At 36.9% G+C, this 16,205-nt stretch overlaps 2 protein-coding genes and 2 long non-coding RNA genes across 5 annotated transcripts; 2 read left to right on the plus strand and 2 right to left on the minus strand.

Annotated features, from left to right (window-relative positions):
- Positions 1-4,744: 4,744 nt before the first annotated feature.
- Positions 4,745-8,142, plus strand: LOC112187913 (eukaryotic translation initiation factor 2-alpha kinase 3-like). Its single transcript, XM_024326879.2, has 7 exons — positions 4,745-4,869; positions 5,300-5,373; positions 5,461-5,515; positions 5,616-5,733; positions 5,824-5,994; positions 6,581-6,759; positions 6,864-8,142. Exons 1-7 carry the CDS (start codon positions 4,842-4,844, stop codon positions 7,316-7,318), a joined length of 1,080 nt encoding a protein of 359 aa, XP_024182647.1. The 5' UTR covers positions 4,745-4,841; the 3' UTR covers positions 7,319-8,142.
- LOC121051623 lies at positions 6,018-9,040 on the minus strand. Its single transcript, XR_005806271.1, has 4 exons — positions 8,782-9,040; positions 8,138-8,248; positions 6,617-6,659; positions 6,018-6,406 (listed from the first exon to the last, which is right to left on the minus strand). It is a non-coding gene; the product is annotated as an uncharacterized LOC121051623 (long non-coding RNA).
- An 819-nt stretch (positions 9,041-9,859) lies between these two features.
- LOC112189665 (eukaryotic translation initiation factor 2-alpha kinase 3) lies at positions 9,860-13,067 on the plus strand. 2 transcript variants are annotated; one of them, XM_024329013.2, is made up of 8 exons: positions 9,860-9,996; positions 10,417-10,490; positions 10,576-10,630; positions 10,761-10,890; positions 10,977-11,031; positions 11,153-11,250; positions 11,607-11,785; positions 11,920-13,067. In XM_024329013.2, exons 1-8 carry the CDS (start codon positions 9,966-9,968, stop codon positions 12,258-12,260), a joined length of 963 nt encoding a protein of 320 aa, XP_024184781.1. In that variant the 5' UTR covers positions 9,860-9,965; the 3' UTR covers positions 12,261-13,067. The 2 variants fall into 2 exon arrangements, with proteins under 2 accessions (XP_024184781.1, XP_024184782.1); XM_024329014.2 differs by lacking the exons at positions 10,417-10,490; positions 10,576-10,630 and having other exon boundaries at positions 9,866-9,996.
- On the minus strand, positions 11,247-15,881 carry LOC112189666. Its single transcript, XR_002932031.2, has 5 exons — positions 15,659-15,881; positions 14,703-14,845; positions 13,075-13,133; positions 11,828-12,167; positions 11,247-11,427 (listed from the first exon to the last, which is right to left on the minus strand). It is a non-coding gene; the product is annotated as an uncharacterized LOC112189666 (long non-coding RNA).
- Positions 15,882-16,205: the final 324 nt, after the last annotated feature.

Here is a 16,205-nt window from a genome sequence, read left to right on the forward strand (position 1 = left end):
CTTGATATCTTTTGGTCTGAATACGGACAGTGGGTTAGACATAGGTTGCAACTTGACCCAGGTTTTACTGAGGGGTTTGAGAAGGTGAAGTTGTGCAGGCAATTTGTTTACATGCGGGGCAAGTTATACAGCATAGCCATGTCATGGAAGCTTTTATGCATTGACCTCAAAACTGTTGAAGCTTCGACCCTTGAACTTCCTCTTCATGATGCCGATAAGACCGGAGCAATGGGATGTCTCGGTGTGTCGATGGACCTTCTATGCTATATAAAGCGTATGCATGATACTTCTGATGATCTGCACGATCTGGTAGTTTGGTACTACGATGATCGTTGTGAATCTGGTGAATGGATTCTTAGATATAGTGTTTCTTGCTGCTTGTTGGGATGTGCAATTAAGTATCAAGGGTTTAAGTATGATGATACCGTGGAGCCTTATGCTATAAGTTCAAGTTCTGATGTTTTGTTCTTTGGCACTTCCAATTTGATTTGTTGCTACCATCTCAAAAGCGAAAAGATCAAATTCGTGTGTCATGCCGATTGCTGTACAATAGATACACCTGGTAATTTCTGGATATTGCGTGCTTTCTTCGTACCTTTCTTCCAGTTCCGAAAGAGAAATAGCGGTTCTACTCTCTTGTAAGTTCAAATACCCCTCTCCCTTTCTGGCTCTTTTATTGTTAATTTTTCCATAAACCTGTTATATGTGTAAAGAGATGGTCAAAGTCAACAGAGATAATAGTCAAAGTTAGTATAAATAGGGACTCTTTTCCTCTACTGATTTACTGTAAGCAATTAGGGCCTTTTGTAAAAAGTAACTCTCAGATATTTCTTTGCTTCCTCTGTTTTCTCTTCATCTTCATAGTTTCACCATCTTCATCAAAAACTCAACAATATGGTCTTTGGTTCTTTTACTTTTCTACCAAAGCCTGCCTTGAGTTTTGCAACTTAATTAATTACCCCTCATTGGTTACAAGTTTTAAAAGACTAAACATACCAATCGATTGTAACTTAGATCCATAAGAAACTGGCCATTTAGATAAGGGACTCCCCAAATCACTAACATGTATATATAAGTTCTCTGGAATTAATTGAAAAACTGAAACTAACATGTTGTAATTTGCACTCTTGACCTCTGTTCATATTTTTCCTATTAAACAGACCAATGGTTTCAGAGGACACAGAGATTTTGACTGCAGAAACAGTATGTGAAGAAATGAAAGATGATGAATATGTTGAAGTGATAAACGTTAATTTATGTGATCGTCATCAAGAGCCATTGCCGCCGTTGATTTATCCTAGTGAAATTACTGAAATGCATGTGGAGTTTAGTCATCCGGAGACTTCAAGTTCCGATGAAGAATGAAATGCTTTATGATCGAGTACATGCATTAGTTGTGGAGGTGTTTCTACTTTTTAACCAGACAATACTTGGACTGTGCCAACTAGCTATGTCCGCTCAGAATGTCAATTTGAAATTTTGCAACAATATATATTCTTGTAGAATTGTTGGATTGATGAACAGAATTTTATTTGCACCTACGTACCTTGATGAAGACATCTTCATTCAGCTCGACCATGGAGATGGTATGCATTTCTGATCAATTGGCCGGCCTCTTATGATGCTATGAGATTCCAGGGGGTGATATATGTTATGTATTTCTTTCATCCCTTGTCAAATTCTGGTGGTCCGTTTAGGTTTCGGGGGTGGAGCTCCCATTTCTTGCAATTTGGGGTTTTTGTTTGTTGACAAGATTATCTATCTGCTCCTTCTTAACCCGTGCATGGCCGTGGACCTTACGCTCGCAATTACTTTTTTCTTTTTCTCCTAGTTTAGAAGTGAATGAAAAGAGAAATTTTAAATACACACCCTCAATTACTTAATGCACATCCCTTATATTTTTTGTCTCATTGTTTCATCAAACTTCCATCTATGCCCCTCCTCATTAAATAAGTAAATGAGAAAAAAAAATTTAATTAGTGAATCTGTCATTAAACTTTTTTAATTAGTGAATCTGTCGAATCGGAACCTGTCATTGTTTCATCAAACTTCCATCTATGTCCCTCCTCATTAAAAGTGAATCTGTCGAACCGGAACCGTTCGTATTTATTGTTGTAAATTGCAGTTTTGAATGCCTTAAAGATCACCAATTTGGCCAAAATTTTGTAGAGATGATCTATACATTAGGACCTAAAAACTTAACGGTTAAGATGTAAATGTGTGATCGGAAAGTGGGAAAAAAATGGAAATCCATACCTTTTGCTTAGGTACGAATGTCCACACCCAAGAAGCTCTGTGTGTGTGTGTGTGTGTGTCATATTGACTATCTAAATTGAAATTGGGCTAAATATTGGTTACTACCCTATAGTTTAGGTCTGAAATCAATTCAGTCCTGAACTTTTAATTTCATCATAAACACTCCTGCGTTATCAAATCTCGTCTAATAGGTCATTCCATCAATCATCCGTCACTTGCAGCTGTTAACTCGCTGACGAGGCATGCCATGTCAGATCATGTGGACCCACCTATTAGGTAAAATTTCAAAATTGCTCCTGCCTCTATTCTAACCCAGAAAACCCAATTACACCTCCCATTTAATGATGTTATCCTGTAACACAATCCCAAATTGAGAAAAATTGAAACCTAATCCTCTTGCTTTGAACAAGGGCATAAAAGAATTAGGTGTGACCGCTGGGCTACTCTTCAAGATGTTTGGCGACCGCCAGTGATGAATCGGAGAATTCAAAATTTCCAAGCTGATGAAGATGACCTAGTTTCACTGGGAGTCAGCGAAGATGAGGGAGAGACGCATCTGGTTTTTGGACTGTCGCCGGTTGTTGGAACTGAAAATCGCTTAGTGGTTCAGCAAGGGGAGAAGAATTAATTGCGTGCTATCTGACAGAAAAGAGTTGGATCCGCTAAGGAAGGAGGAGTGGTGTCCGCTCTGCTTCGAAGAAGGAGATCCCTGGTGCCCAGATCAAATTTTTGGGTGCCTAGAATATATATATATATATATATATATATAGCCGTTCAGAAGCAGACGTCCGCAACCTAGAAAAAGTGTGGATGTTGCTCCTTCGGGCTGCATCAAGTGCCGACAGGCAGTGCTACTCGTGCCGAAAGGAACCAGGCCACGATGTCGACCCTCTTCTTGCTGCTAGACTTGTCGATGAAGATTCTAAGTCTACCTTGATGGTGCCTCCATGGTTTCAGGAGAGCTTTCCGCGCATCGCTGAGAATCCAATTGCCTTTGCCTTCTAGTTGATGACTATGTCGTTCGGGATGTCCAGACCCTTCGTCGGGCAACAGAAACACCGCCATCGACGCTTGATCGAGGCCGGAGGAACGACGTCAGCACTTTTTTTTAGGTTGCGGACGTTCGCTTTTGATTGGTCCTATATGTGTGTGTGCTCACCTTCTAGTATTTATAGAATTAAAGGGATTTAAAGCCGGTTATGGTTTGAGTCAGGTTTTAGTATTTGTTTCTGGTTTAGGGATTCTAGCTTGGAATGATTGGTAGAAATGCTTCGTCTTGAAGAAGAAGAATTCAAAGTAGGTTCTGGGTTTTGAGAATCCATGGAGAACTAGTAGAGTAGGATTCAAAGCTTTGTTTTTAGAATTGTGTGTGGGCTTAAGCTACACACTAAACTGGGTGGCTTTATTATCCAATTCAATTAGAAGGAGGATGTGATAATTAGCCAATTTTAAGTGATGTGGTGAAATTGAGTTGGAGGCTTGGTGATATGTTCTGAGGTGATTAGTGGCGAAGAGGAGTGATGGAGCTAAGCTGGATAATTGGACTGTTGTGATGGAATGATAATCTATTATTTTCTATCAAATCGATGACTAGTTCTTGAATGACAGCTTCAATTTTTCTAGATTTGGGATTGTGTTACGGGATAATGTTGTGAAATGGGAGGTGTAATTCGGTTTTTGGGTTAGAATAGGGGCAAGGACAATTTTAGAATTTTTCCTGGTAGGTGGGGGCCACATGATCTGACGTGGCATGCCTCATTAGCGAGTTAACGACTCCAATTGACGAATGATTGACGAAATGCCCTATTAGACGAGATTTAATAACACTTGGGTGTTTTTGATGAAATTGAAAGTTCAGGGACTAAATTGATTTCAGACCTCAACAATAAGATAGTAACCAGTATTTAACCCATTGAAATTTATGATATAATCTAGAAATGTAATACTGAAATTCAAAGACACAGGGGGTTTATGTTGGAGGAGAAGGTTTTCTCCAAGTTGAACATGTTCGTGAAGGTAAGAAGATTTTGGGGGAACTTTTGTGTCCATGTTGGTAATTTGACATGAATTGACAAAGTCAACTATAACTTGAAAAAAAAAAAAATCCAAATGTCAATTTTAGAGATATGAATGACCTTCCCTTTACATTTTTAGATGGACTAAGTAAAAAACCGAGTATGTGATTTTTCATTTAAAACTACAATGCAGTCATGAATATATTATGAATGCAATTTGCAATCCCATTTTGTTCGGATAAACATTGAGTAGAGGTTTTTCAAATTCTAAAGACGTCTGAAGTCCAAGATCATTTAATGCGTAAGAAATGTGATCTATGGTAAAGAAAACAATGGTAACTTTACCAAAATAAAACTACACGTGTGCCAAGACCCAATTTGGATGCGGACCCGGAGCAAAAAAGTAACCCGACCCGATCGTGAGGCTTTATAAACCTGCCTCCTCATTTTCAAAATTGAGCCAAACAGTAAAGCCAGAGCCAAAACACTCCTCTCTCTCCCTCTCGCCGTGATTTGAAATTAGGTTTTTTTTTTTTCTCAGTGAGCTCAGTTCTAGAAGCAAGATTCACAATGGAAGTCGAAAATTCACAGATTTTAAGTATGTTTTCTCGATTTCGAAATTATGATTTTTGCCTCTGTTTTTGATTGTGGTGCATGTAGATCGTTCATTCAATCAAATTGTGAATTGAAACGTTTGAAACTTGGATCAATTTATGATTTCTTTCTTTTTGTTCGATTTCGAGGAATTTACAGTTGAAGTGTGCTTTGGATCTCAATTTTGCTTCATAATCTATAGTGTGATTTCATGTTTAATTGGAATTTGTTGCTTTGAGATCTAGTGAATTCGTAGTGTTTCTGGATAGTTCTGGTTTATATTTACGGGCGGTTCACGAAATCCATAATTTGAGATCAATGATTTTCTATTTAGCTGAGAAGAAGCACTTGAATTTATCAGGTCTATGTTGGTGAATTGGTACATTTGTTCATAATTTGAATATTTCACACTAATTTGCTACTGCTTTGCGTAGATCTCCCTGCTGAAATCAAATGTCTAGAGTCTGATGTAGTAATTCACAGCTACCAAATGTCTACAGTGGATGAGGTAATTAACTCCTTAATCATCATATACTTGCTAATGACGTCCATTGTTAAATGGTTTTATGGATTCTTTTGGTAATTTTGGATGCAGAATGTATACTCTAGGTTCAGTTCCGACTACGATTTGGACACCGAAGAATATCTTGGTAATCAAATTACAATTTAGTTCGGTTTCGAAAACTTTGTTTGAAATTGCTTCGTAAGATTAAACTGAGGCTTACTATTTCCACTTCTATTCATTTTAAGGAAGTGGAGCAAATGGAGTTGTAGTTTGCTGCAAGAACCGGTTGGATGAAAAAACGTATGCTATAAAGAAAATCTCAGTATTCGTTGATGAGGATTTCCCATTTGATGAACTCATGAGGTACTAAACTTAAGCCTAAGATTCGTTTGTAATATGACAATTTCTGATTTGTATTCAGTGATATTTACATAAATTGCTTAATTTTTTTAGGGAGGCTGTCATTTTATCCAAGTTCAATAACCCTGCAATTGTCCGATACCATTCGGTATGGATTGAACCTACTTTTGTTGGCATAACTGGAGATCCTCAAATACCAACGGAAGAGCATCCAGTTGAGACAGACCAACCATGCCTGTACATTCAGCAGGAGCTATGTGACTGGTAATTATCACTCCTCAGTTAAAGCAACAGATTCATATCTATCACTCATTTACTAATCTATTCTGCACATTTATCATTGATACATTTTTCATCTAAGCAACAAGTAACTTTGGTTTTATCAGAAAATGAATTCCACTGATAACTTTCAATCACCTTATAACGAATAGGATAGCAATGGGCCTTGTCAGAACATTGCTCGGTAATTCCGAGTGAGAGGCAAAAAGAGTACCCCATCGTAAAAACTTTGAAAATGAAACTACATACTATCCTCCATTTCTCCCTACCACTCTTAAGATAAAGGGAGGGAGAGAATGATTTCATTTCAAGCAACTAATTTCTAAAACCTTTTTGCACCCAAGATAACTTACTACTTCAGTCTACAGACAAACGATTTTGACTTAGTCTTTTGTTCCTGCAAGCAAAATAATGCAGTTATTAGACAAATAAAAAATTGCATGAGATCCACATTATAGTGAGTAATAGCATAGTTCAATTGAAGGTGCAATTGACTGCACCAGTAACCTTTTATCTTGAAATTTACATAAATTTATGGAGTTAACACTTTGCTGTTGTTATGCTAACGAAGCACGGTAGAGCAAAAGATGAAGGCTGGAGCACTTACGCTGGAAGATTGTGCACACATTTTCTTGGAAACCGCAAAAGGCCTGAAACACATTCATGGTCACAATATCATGCATGGAGACATTAAGAAGGCTAATATATTCTTCAGCAATGGCCTGCTGAAAATTGGAGATTTTGGCCTCGGTGAGTTCACTTTTGGTTTTACATTGAATAGAACCAAGACTTAACTAGAGATGCCAAGTAACATTGGGACCTAATTAACACTTCTACTACTTAATGTTCTGCAGCCCAGGAAATAGGCGATGGTACAAATGAGATTAAAACCAGACCTCCATACTCAGCACCTGATGAACTGGTTAATGCAAAAGCTGATGTGTTTAGTTTGGGTATTCTGCTGGTTGAAATGCTACTCAACAGTACTGGAGGACATAAAGCATCTGAGGTCATTCGGCTGCTGACAAAACGAGGAAAAGCAGAGCTTCCTGACAGCTGGCCTGATGGCCTACTAAAGACATGGGTGATGAGGATGCTAAAAAAGGAACCATCACAGAGACCTTCATCATCAAGGATAAGGAAGAAGAAAGCAGAAATAGAGGGTGCTATTCTCAAGTTTCATCTGAAAAAGAAGCAGAAGGTGCATGATACTGCCGAAAAGCAGATTGAAGGTATGCAGCGCAAACACAGAAAGCCTAAGAATGTCAAAGGTAAAGTTCAAAGACACAGAAGGTATAGTCTACTGTAATTGTCAGTTGCAGTCATTCTTCTTCAGCAAAAGCATACGGTAAAAGTTCAAAGTACTTGATAGGGTAAACATCAAATCATTTAAAAGTTTTCATGCATGAGGATTTCTATGGACGAGATCTATGTTTTGGTTCTACTGGAGAACTTTAAATACAATCGATAATGGTCACAAATGGAGGATGTACTGATGTAGGGGAATCAAGAAATTATGTCAGACAATGTGCTGTTTTATTACAATGTAAACTTTGAATTCTGACTGCCTTTATTCTAATTTCCAAATATTGGTATATATCCTATAGGTATATTCACTCTATTGAGAGGTTTTTCTTTCTTTCTGTCCTACTTATATTCAAAAATGACATAATGGTGTATGTGGGAATTATACTTTTAGACTCATTATATTCTTATTTTCCAAGTAACAACGATGACTTTTTATTAAGCTTTTCACTCATGTTTTATCTCCTCCTTTTCTTTCCCTAACAGTGGTTTAACTGTTTAAGATACAATGTCAGCATCCTAATACGTTATGCTACCACAGATTTTATCAACTAATTATTCTGAAGTCTGAACTCTGAAATGCTTTAAGCTAACATGACATATGGCATAATAACTTGAGCTAACAACAAACCATGCAATCTATTTCAGTTCTTTTAGTCAGGACAATGGAAAGTAAATATAGAAAGTATGTGGTTACCAACTCTAGAGAGCCAAACCATTGCTATTAAATGTAAATTTTCAATTTGTTGACAAAATTTCTTTAGCACTAAGTAGAGTGGAGGAGCTAATTTATCAATAGAATGGGAAAGAAGAAATCACTTACCATCTGAAAGAGCTTCAACGACCTCATCTCTCGCTACATTCAGTGGTCTTCACAGTATACCTATGTTTGTGATTTCTTTGGGTTTGATCCATGAGCAGCAGAGTAAGCTGGCTTCATCCACAAAATAAGGCAGAGCAATCCGCTATGTTATCTACATGTTTCAGATACTATTTTCATCTAAGCTACGAGGCACAATTCTAATTTGCAGTTTGGAACTCAAAAGTACTCTGATTTGCAATTTAAAGAGAACTTGGGATATCTAGAAGCTTGTAGTCTTTCCCTACAAGCTAAAAAGTGTTGGAGGATTATACAAAATTATTTGGCTCTTTTTGGGTCCAAGCTTCGACAGTATAGCTAAACAGCGTAACATGATTGATTCATTTACAAAAAGGGATCAAATTTTCTTTGGAGATTACTGACTTATCATATGATCTGCGCAGTTTGCTAAATTTATTTAGGAACAATTAACCACATATGCCCCAGATCCAATGAATACGAAGAACCAGTAGTACACTTACAGATTCTTTGTGCTTGGGTGGGTTATAAAGTAATAAAAAGAAAACATCACTGCAAATGAAAAGTGGAATTTACTGAGATTCCATTTATATAATTAATTATATAATGCATAAGGAGAAAATAGTTACCTCTATTAGACTGGTTATGGTTGGCTGCCGATCTGAAGCTGGAAAAGTGGAACCAAGAGAGTCAATCATCAAGAGAGTTTTTGGTGCTTATCAAAGAATAGGGTCTTCAAGCGATGCCTCTTCTCTGAACAAGGAGTTTCTCATTTGTTGTTCTGGGCCTTCTTGCGGTTTCCCTATGGGCTAGTAACATCTAAACCGTATTATTTGTCCAATTCTTCATGTTTCACTGCAAAAATGAAGAAGTGTTATTCAATTTTTAAGTCAATTATGAAGGTATTAATTATGCACCATTCTGGTCCTCAATACCTTTATGTGATGTTAGGGAAGGACTAGATTAGTTACCAAAAAGGGGAAGTGCCAAATTTGACAATTTTCTTAACATTATAAACACGACCACAATGATTATGATAAGTATATACACGGTTATACTAGGTTATTTCTGTAATCGTTTAAAAATGACATTGTAAACAAGTTTGGGAGCAGACACAAGCCACAGATGACTTGATACTAGAGGTAAGGTAGAACAAACTATCATATGGTACTACACTAGCAATTTGTCAAAAAGTAGGATAATAAGGATAAGATACAGAAAGTCGCAAATAGTTTTAGAATTGTTATAGCAATTGAACCAATTATGTCAAAGTAATCAAGTCGTTTTATTGTACTTGGTTTGGCCACACATAAAGAGCGCAACGCCAACAATGTAGAGATAGATTTGTTCCAATAAAAAATTAGAGTTAATATAAAATTATTTTGGTTACAAATGATTCGGTCGGAGCTTCAGTTTATTAATGTGCAAAAATATAAGACCTATCATAAGAGTAAAACGAAATGGGGGTTTTCTCGTCGCACGCCACACAAGGTAAGAAGACAGTTTAATTATTGATGATTTGATGAAGTAGAAAAATGTTCAAATTTTAATAAACAAAACCAATTATAAATAAATAAATAAAACTATAGAGTAAAGACCCGCGTTTCAAAAAGAGAGTAAAGACCCGTGCGGACCCGCACCGAGAAAGGAACCCGACCCGAGCGTCAGCCTTTATATCCTCCGCATTTTCAAAACCAGAGCCAAAGAGCCAAACAGACTCAATCGCTCCCTCTCTCTCTCTCTCTCTCTCTCTCTCTCTCGTTTGAATTAGGTTTTCCTCAGGAGCTCAGTGGAAGAATCGGAGCAAGCCACAATGGAAGTCGTGAATCCTATTGCAATTCCATGTATGTTCACCGATCTCAATTTCTCGTTTGCTTGCTTTACTTGTTGTTGCTCCTTGTAAATCGATTCCTACGATCAAATTCTGCTTCAAAATGCTTTGATAATTTGATAAAATGATCTGATATTTCTTTCCTTTAGTTCGATTTTGAGGATTCCTGAGTTTCTCTGTGATTTGGATCCTAATTGAGCTGAAGACTATGCAGTGTGGTTTACTGCTTATTTGAATTTCGTTTGCTTGAGATCTAGTGAATTCGCTGTGCTTCTGGATACTTGTGTGTTAGATTTGGAGGTTTTTCATGAAATGCAACATTTGAGATTAGCGATTCAACTTGAAAAAAAAATATAAAAAAATCTCTAACGATTGGTTTGGCTCTAGAGGAAGAGATATAGTGTAGTAATTGTATTTGCTAATGCTTGTTTAGATGTGCCGCCGGGAATTATATGTCCTGACACTGGAGTCACTATCCAGACCTACCAGGTGTCTAATGTTGATGACGTAAGAAAGTATCATTTAGTTGCTATTTACATAATTTTGTTGTTGTTTTCTGTACTTATTTTGATTTTTGGTACTTTGGATGTAGAGAACCTACTCCAAGTTTAGCTCTGAGTATGATGTGGCAGCAGAAGAGTTTATTGGTAATAAATTGAAATTAAGTTTTTGTTTTCGGATTACCTCTTATAAAACTGAATTTATTCATACACTCTCACACTATGTTTATTCATAGTTTCATACTATTTGCTTATTTATACTGTTATACATTTCAAGGGGCTGGCGCATTCGGCGTGGTCGTTCGATGCAAGAACCTGATAGACAACCAAACTTATGCCATAAAGAAAATATCAATTGGCAACAGGGACAATACTGATGGATATGGCAACTATAGAGACCTATTAAGGTAGCAAGATTAAGCTACAATTTTAGTTACTCTGTCATTCTGTGTGTTTTGTATATATAAATCATCCAAGAACATACTGAGTGCAGGGAGTCTATCATTTTAGCCACATTTGATCATCCTGCTGTTGTTCGGTATCACTCGGTAATTTGCAACATTTGAGTATTTGACCCTTTCGTATTTTGCCTTTTGTATTTTGAGTTCTTGATTTATATATGAAGACTAACATCTATTATCTCTTATTCTTTTCCTTTTTCTGGTTTAGACCTGGATGGAGTGCACTTTTGTTGGCACTACTGGAGGTGAACCTGATATTGTGGAAACCAATCCATGTCTTTACATACAACAGCAACTATGTGAGAGGTAATCGCCACTCCTCATTAGAAGCAAGAGATTCATATAGCCTTAAAATGCATACATGAGTTGCTTATCTGCTCTGCATGTTTATAACTCTTCATTTAAAGCAACAAGTTCTTGTAACCTCTTTGCATACAAGATTCACTATTAGCATTCCATGATTCTTGTTCTAGTCTTTGTTTCCTGCAAGTAAAGTCACAAAATCATTAGATTGAATGATTGATAAGGAACTGCATGGAATTCACTATGGAAACAAGTAATACACGGTTCAATCTGAAGTTGCAATTGACTGCATTCGCAACATTTTATCTTGAAATTTAAATATTAATATTGAGTTAACACTACTGTTGTCTTTTTTACAGCACGTTGGAGCAAAAGATGAGGAGTGCCGAACTTTCAAAGGAAGAATGTGCATATATTTTCTCACAGGTGGCACGCGGCCTAGCACACATCCACAGTCACAACATAATGCATGGTGATCTTGGCAGAGGAAATATATTCTTGAACAAGAACCAAGCAAAAATTGGAGACTTTGGACTCTGTAAGTCAACTTTTGGCATTGCAATCTAGAACTAAGAGTTACCGTAACGTGAACTGGTAGTTTAAAACTTGACTAGAGAATGCCAAGTCTGTTAAGAGTGTCCTGACTGACACTTCTCTTTTTATGGTCTGCAGCCCGGATCATAGGTGAAGGTGATGATCTAATTCATTTAGGAAATCCCCCACCTCCATACGCTGCAGCTGATAAATGTGTCAATGCAAAAGCGGATGTCTACAGTCTGGGGATTCTGCTGGTGCAGATGTTTCTCAACATCAGAACAGATTCAGAAGCATCAAAGGTGTTTCCTGACCTGAAAAAAGAAGAACCAGTGTTTCCTGCCTACTGGCCTAACGGTGTGCTGAAGACTTGGGTGACAAACATGCTGAAAAAAAATCCATCAGAAAGACCATCATCATCAGATATCGTGGAGAACCTACGCAAGATAGAGGATGCTATTCAGGAGTTTGATTCTTAAAGCAACAGCAGGTATTGGGCATCTGAGACATTCTAGGAGATATTCTTCAATGCTAAGAACATGTCATTTCAGCTATGATAACTGTAAATCTCAATTTCATTCCTATAACGCAATTAATCAGCTTTGTATGGTGTGCCGTGGGCATGTGATACATGATATTCTAAGAGACATGAAATATTGATCAATAGAGAAGCTATGATTGAACTCCGAAATGAAAGCAGTAGCAATTTCTGATGATCATTTGCAGTAGTTTGTAGTTTATAAATAAGGTTTGTCAGTATCCTTGTGGTAGCACTGGCATGTTTTCATCTCCTAAGTTCAACCAACTAGTTCTAGCTTTCTGTGGCCAATAAACATCCAGTAAAGTCAGAGAAGACGATGTTTTATATAGAGTTATTTCAGCTAAATGTACATTTATGTCCTTTGGATTTTATATGCGAAGAGCTTTGGGTTTGGACTATAATGTCCTCGAATTCCTGAATGTGATTCATCTACGGGGGAAAAGGTTCAGTTTAACTAGTAATGAATGAATAGGTTGATCCAGATGGATTACAAGTCCCATGCAGGTTTCAATCTAGGTTGATCTAGATAAGTTTCCAATTTTATGAACATTAATTGTGTTGCTTTAACCAAAATGCTTTAAATCTAAAAGGTTTATGAGTGGATTAAGTTAGGAAAATTAGTATGAAATACTACTGATCTGGGGTCAGAGCCACAAATAGGTACACTACAAGAAAAGCAGAGGGAAATGCTTGAAGCATAGCAGAATTTAACACAAAAAAAAAATGATCCAATTTTGAACAAATTCTATTACCTGGTTCTTGATTATAGTCCAAATATATGCACAGCCTTCATAGGTACCTCTCTCATTTTCTGAAGAAGACATAAAAAATTGAAAATTAAATATGGTTCAGCTCCATGATTAAGAGCCTCCAATACGTTCACTAATATGTAAAATGCAAGTCCCCAATAAGTAAAATAGATTGGTATTATCAATGTAAGGAAGCAAGGACTGCCATAAAGCAGATTGAAGATACCTTGATGGGTAGACCTATAAAACAAACCGTGAAGATATTATCTTGAATAGCTTTGACCTGGACGAGTAAAAACAGATCGTGATAGTAATCCTTATGGATATCAAGATTAAAAGAGTTCCGACAAAGCATGATCCCACTAGCAAAACATATAGGTGGAGTGTCATGAAACACATCCAACTCTACAGGTTTCATCTTTAATTCAAAAATTCTTGGTATGCTCTTGGTTTCCAAAAAGCAAACAATGTCAGGGAATGCATTTTCTTCAGCCAGCTGCTGGATTAATCCACAAAATCAGGCCGGGCAATTCCAAGATATAATCTTTACATTTCAGATTCTCTATTAGACTACCCAGCAGGGCATTTAGATGTTTAGATTATCTATGCGATGAGGCAGAAATTCAGCAGCAGCTGTACTACAGTATATAAACAAACCAAGACAAGCAAACACAAAAAACTAAAGAATAACAATGGCAGGGGCACAGACTACTGCAAATGCCATGCCAATTCTATTAATTATTGGCTTCTGCAGCAAAAACACGGGGTTAAAGTTCAAAGTGATAGTTTAGTCACTATAACTTTTGGAAATTTTTCATCCAAGAGGACTTCTAAGACACTCAGTAATTGTCCCAGAAGGAAGATGCAGGGAAATTAAGAAATTATATCTGAAAAGCTGCTGATCTATTAAAATGTCAACTTTGAAGATGAAAGGGAAAAAAAAAAAAAATAACAATAAAGAATAAAGAACAAGCAGCAGGTACTCCATAAAGATGAACTGTAGGATTTTAGAAACCATCAACAAGCCAAAAATGACTCAGGTTACTAATGCTTTGAATTCCGACTACCTTTATTCTGTTTTGCAGGTATTGGTCTTATCTTATACTATAGGCCTATAGATATATTCACTATTTTGGGAGGGTTTTGTCTCCCCTACTTATAATTCAAAACTGACAAAATGATGTATGTGGAATCGTACTGTTAGACTCATGTTTATATATTCTTATTTCCAAGCAACAATCATGACTTCTTATTAACCTTTGAAATCTCATGTTTTTAATATCCTCCATTATCTCCTCCTTTGCTTTCTCAAAGCAGTTTAAGATAAAATGTGAGCCTCCTAACAGATTGTGCTACTATAAATTCTAGAATTCAATACTCTGAATTCTCAAATGCTTTCATACCATAAAACAGGGTTAAATATTGTGAGCTTACAACAAGCCATACAATACATTTCCATTTTTAGTGTCAGGACAATGGAAATAAAGTATGTGCATGGTTACCTATTCTAGGGAGCAGTAGCATTGCTATTAACAGTAAGTTGAATCTTTTGAAAAAATAAAATGTATATCAATAGACAAAGTGGACGAGCTAATTTATCATCAGAATTGGAAAAGAAAAGAATCACTTACCACCCAAAAGAGCTTCACCTCTTGCTACATTCAACGCTCAGAACAGTATAGCTATGTTTTGTGACTTCTTTGGGTTAACCCATGAGAAATGGAGTAAGCCGGCTTCATCCACAAAATCAGGCAGGGACATTCCATGACATTATCTACGTGTATGAGATTTCCTGTTAGAAGGGCTTCTTTCATTATACAGTTATACTTATTGAAGAGATCCCTAAATTTAGACTATTTAATTCAGGTAAATGCAATTGATTTCTTATTGACGGTAAGGCTTTTCAATCCCACATACTGATATGGTCTTTCTGTGAGCATTAGTTAGTACTCTAATTTGTAATCTGAAGAGAACTTAAGAGATCTACAAGCTTTTAATTTTTCCCTACTAGCTAAACAGTGTTGGAGGATCATGCAAAATCCTGACTCTTTTTGGGTCTCAAAGCAAGGTATATCCACTGAATCACTGATTTTAGACACGCTTAGAAGAGCCACAAGGTTTCTTGGGCATGAGGCTAGGCTGCTACAGGCTAGAGATATTAAAAATTCTTGGGTGGGCAAGATGGTTCGGTTTGGCCACGGGATCTCAAGGGTAATCAACTATAGTGTTCGATCAGACATTGTATTGGACCAAATAATAGCATCCATCACAGAGAGTTTTCAATAGCTGCTCGAAATTAACATGGAAGAGTGACAAAAACTTGCAAAAGTGAAAAATTATCGGTTTTTGTTTGGAGAAAACTCATTAGTGCTCTGCCCTTTTAGCAAAATCTATCCAGCAAAAATAAACTAGCAAAATCAGCCGTAATTACTTTTTTGTTCTTTGGTAAAAGGTGTAGTGGTGAGTGGTTTGGAACATCATCACTGGGCTATAAAGTTGGAAAACAAAACATTACTAGAATCCAAAAATGGGATTTACTGAGATTTCATTCATGATAATAAGGAAAAAAAAAAAAAGGGATCATCACCTCCATTTGATTGGTTGGCTGCGGATCTGAAACTGGAATCAGTCCATCATCATCATCTTGCAGAGTCGTCAAGACTGAGCCTTTTGAGCTTATCAAAGGAGGGAGGGATTGCCTGCATCATCATCATCGAAAATTATGGTCATGAATGATCCCTCGTATTGATTATTTTTTTTTTTCTCGATGATGGTTAACAACCTCGATTATATCTGAACCAAAGTTAAGTCGTAAAAAGAATAAAAAATTACACACAAGTGTCATTTTGAGATTTTAATTAGTCATAACGCCACCTAATTTTTCTTGTATAAATAAGGTCATTTTCATCTTCAACTTATTTTTGTCTTGACTATTTTGCCCCTCTACAAACAAAACAAACAGTCTCTCTCTCTAATCAAAACGGTTTCTCTCTCCCTCTCTCTAAAATCCAACTGCAATTCTCTCCCTCCCTCACTCTCTCAGCCATGAACCGCCGTGCACGAACCACCCACCGGTCCTCGTCGAACCCGTCTGAGCCTTTCCTCAAGCACCTAATACCGGGGCAAGTTATATA

This window comes from Rosa chinensis, chromosome 2 (assembly GCF_002994745.2).
Source record: "Rosa chinensis cultivar Old Blush chromosome 2, RchiOBHm-V2, whole genome shotgun sequence".
NCBI lineage: Eukaryota > Viridiplantae > Streptophyta > Magnoliopsida > Rosales > Rosaceae > Rosa > Rosa chinensis.

Coding starts and splice junctions, on each gene's coding strand:
- LOC112187913 (XM_024326879.2), top strand. CDS start 4,842: ATGGAAGTCGAAAATTCACAGATTTTAA. Junction 5,374..5,460: donor AAATGTCTACAGTGGATGAG/GTAATTAACTCC, acceptor TTTTGGATGCAG/AATGTATACTCTAGGTTCAG. Junction 5,516..5,615: donor GGACACCGAAGAATATCTTG/GTAATCAAATTA, acceptor ATTCATTTTAAG/GAAGTGGAGCAAATGGAGTT.
- LOC112189665 (XM_024329013.2), top strand. CDS start 9,966: ATGGAAGTCGTGAATCCTATTGCAATTCCAT. Junction 9,997..10,416: donor GAATCCTATTGCAATTCCAT/GTATGTTCACCG, acceptor ATGCTTGTTTAG/ATGTGCCGCCGGGAATTATA. Junction 11,032..11,152: donor CTGTTGTTCGGTATCACTCG/GTAATTTGCAAC, acceptor TTTCTGGTTTAG/ACCTGGATGGAGTGCACTTT.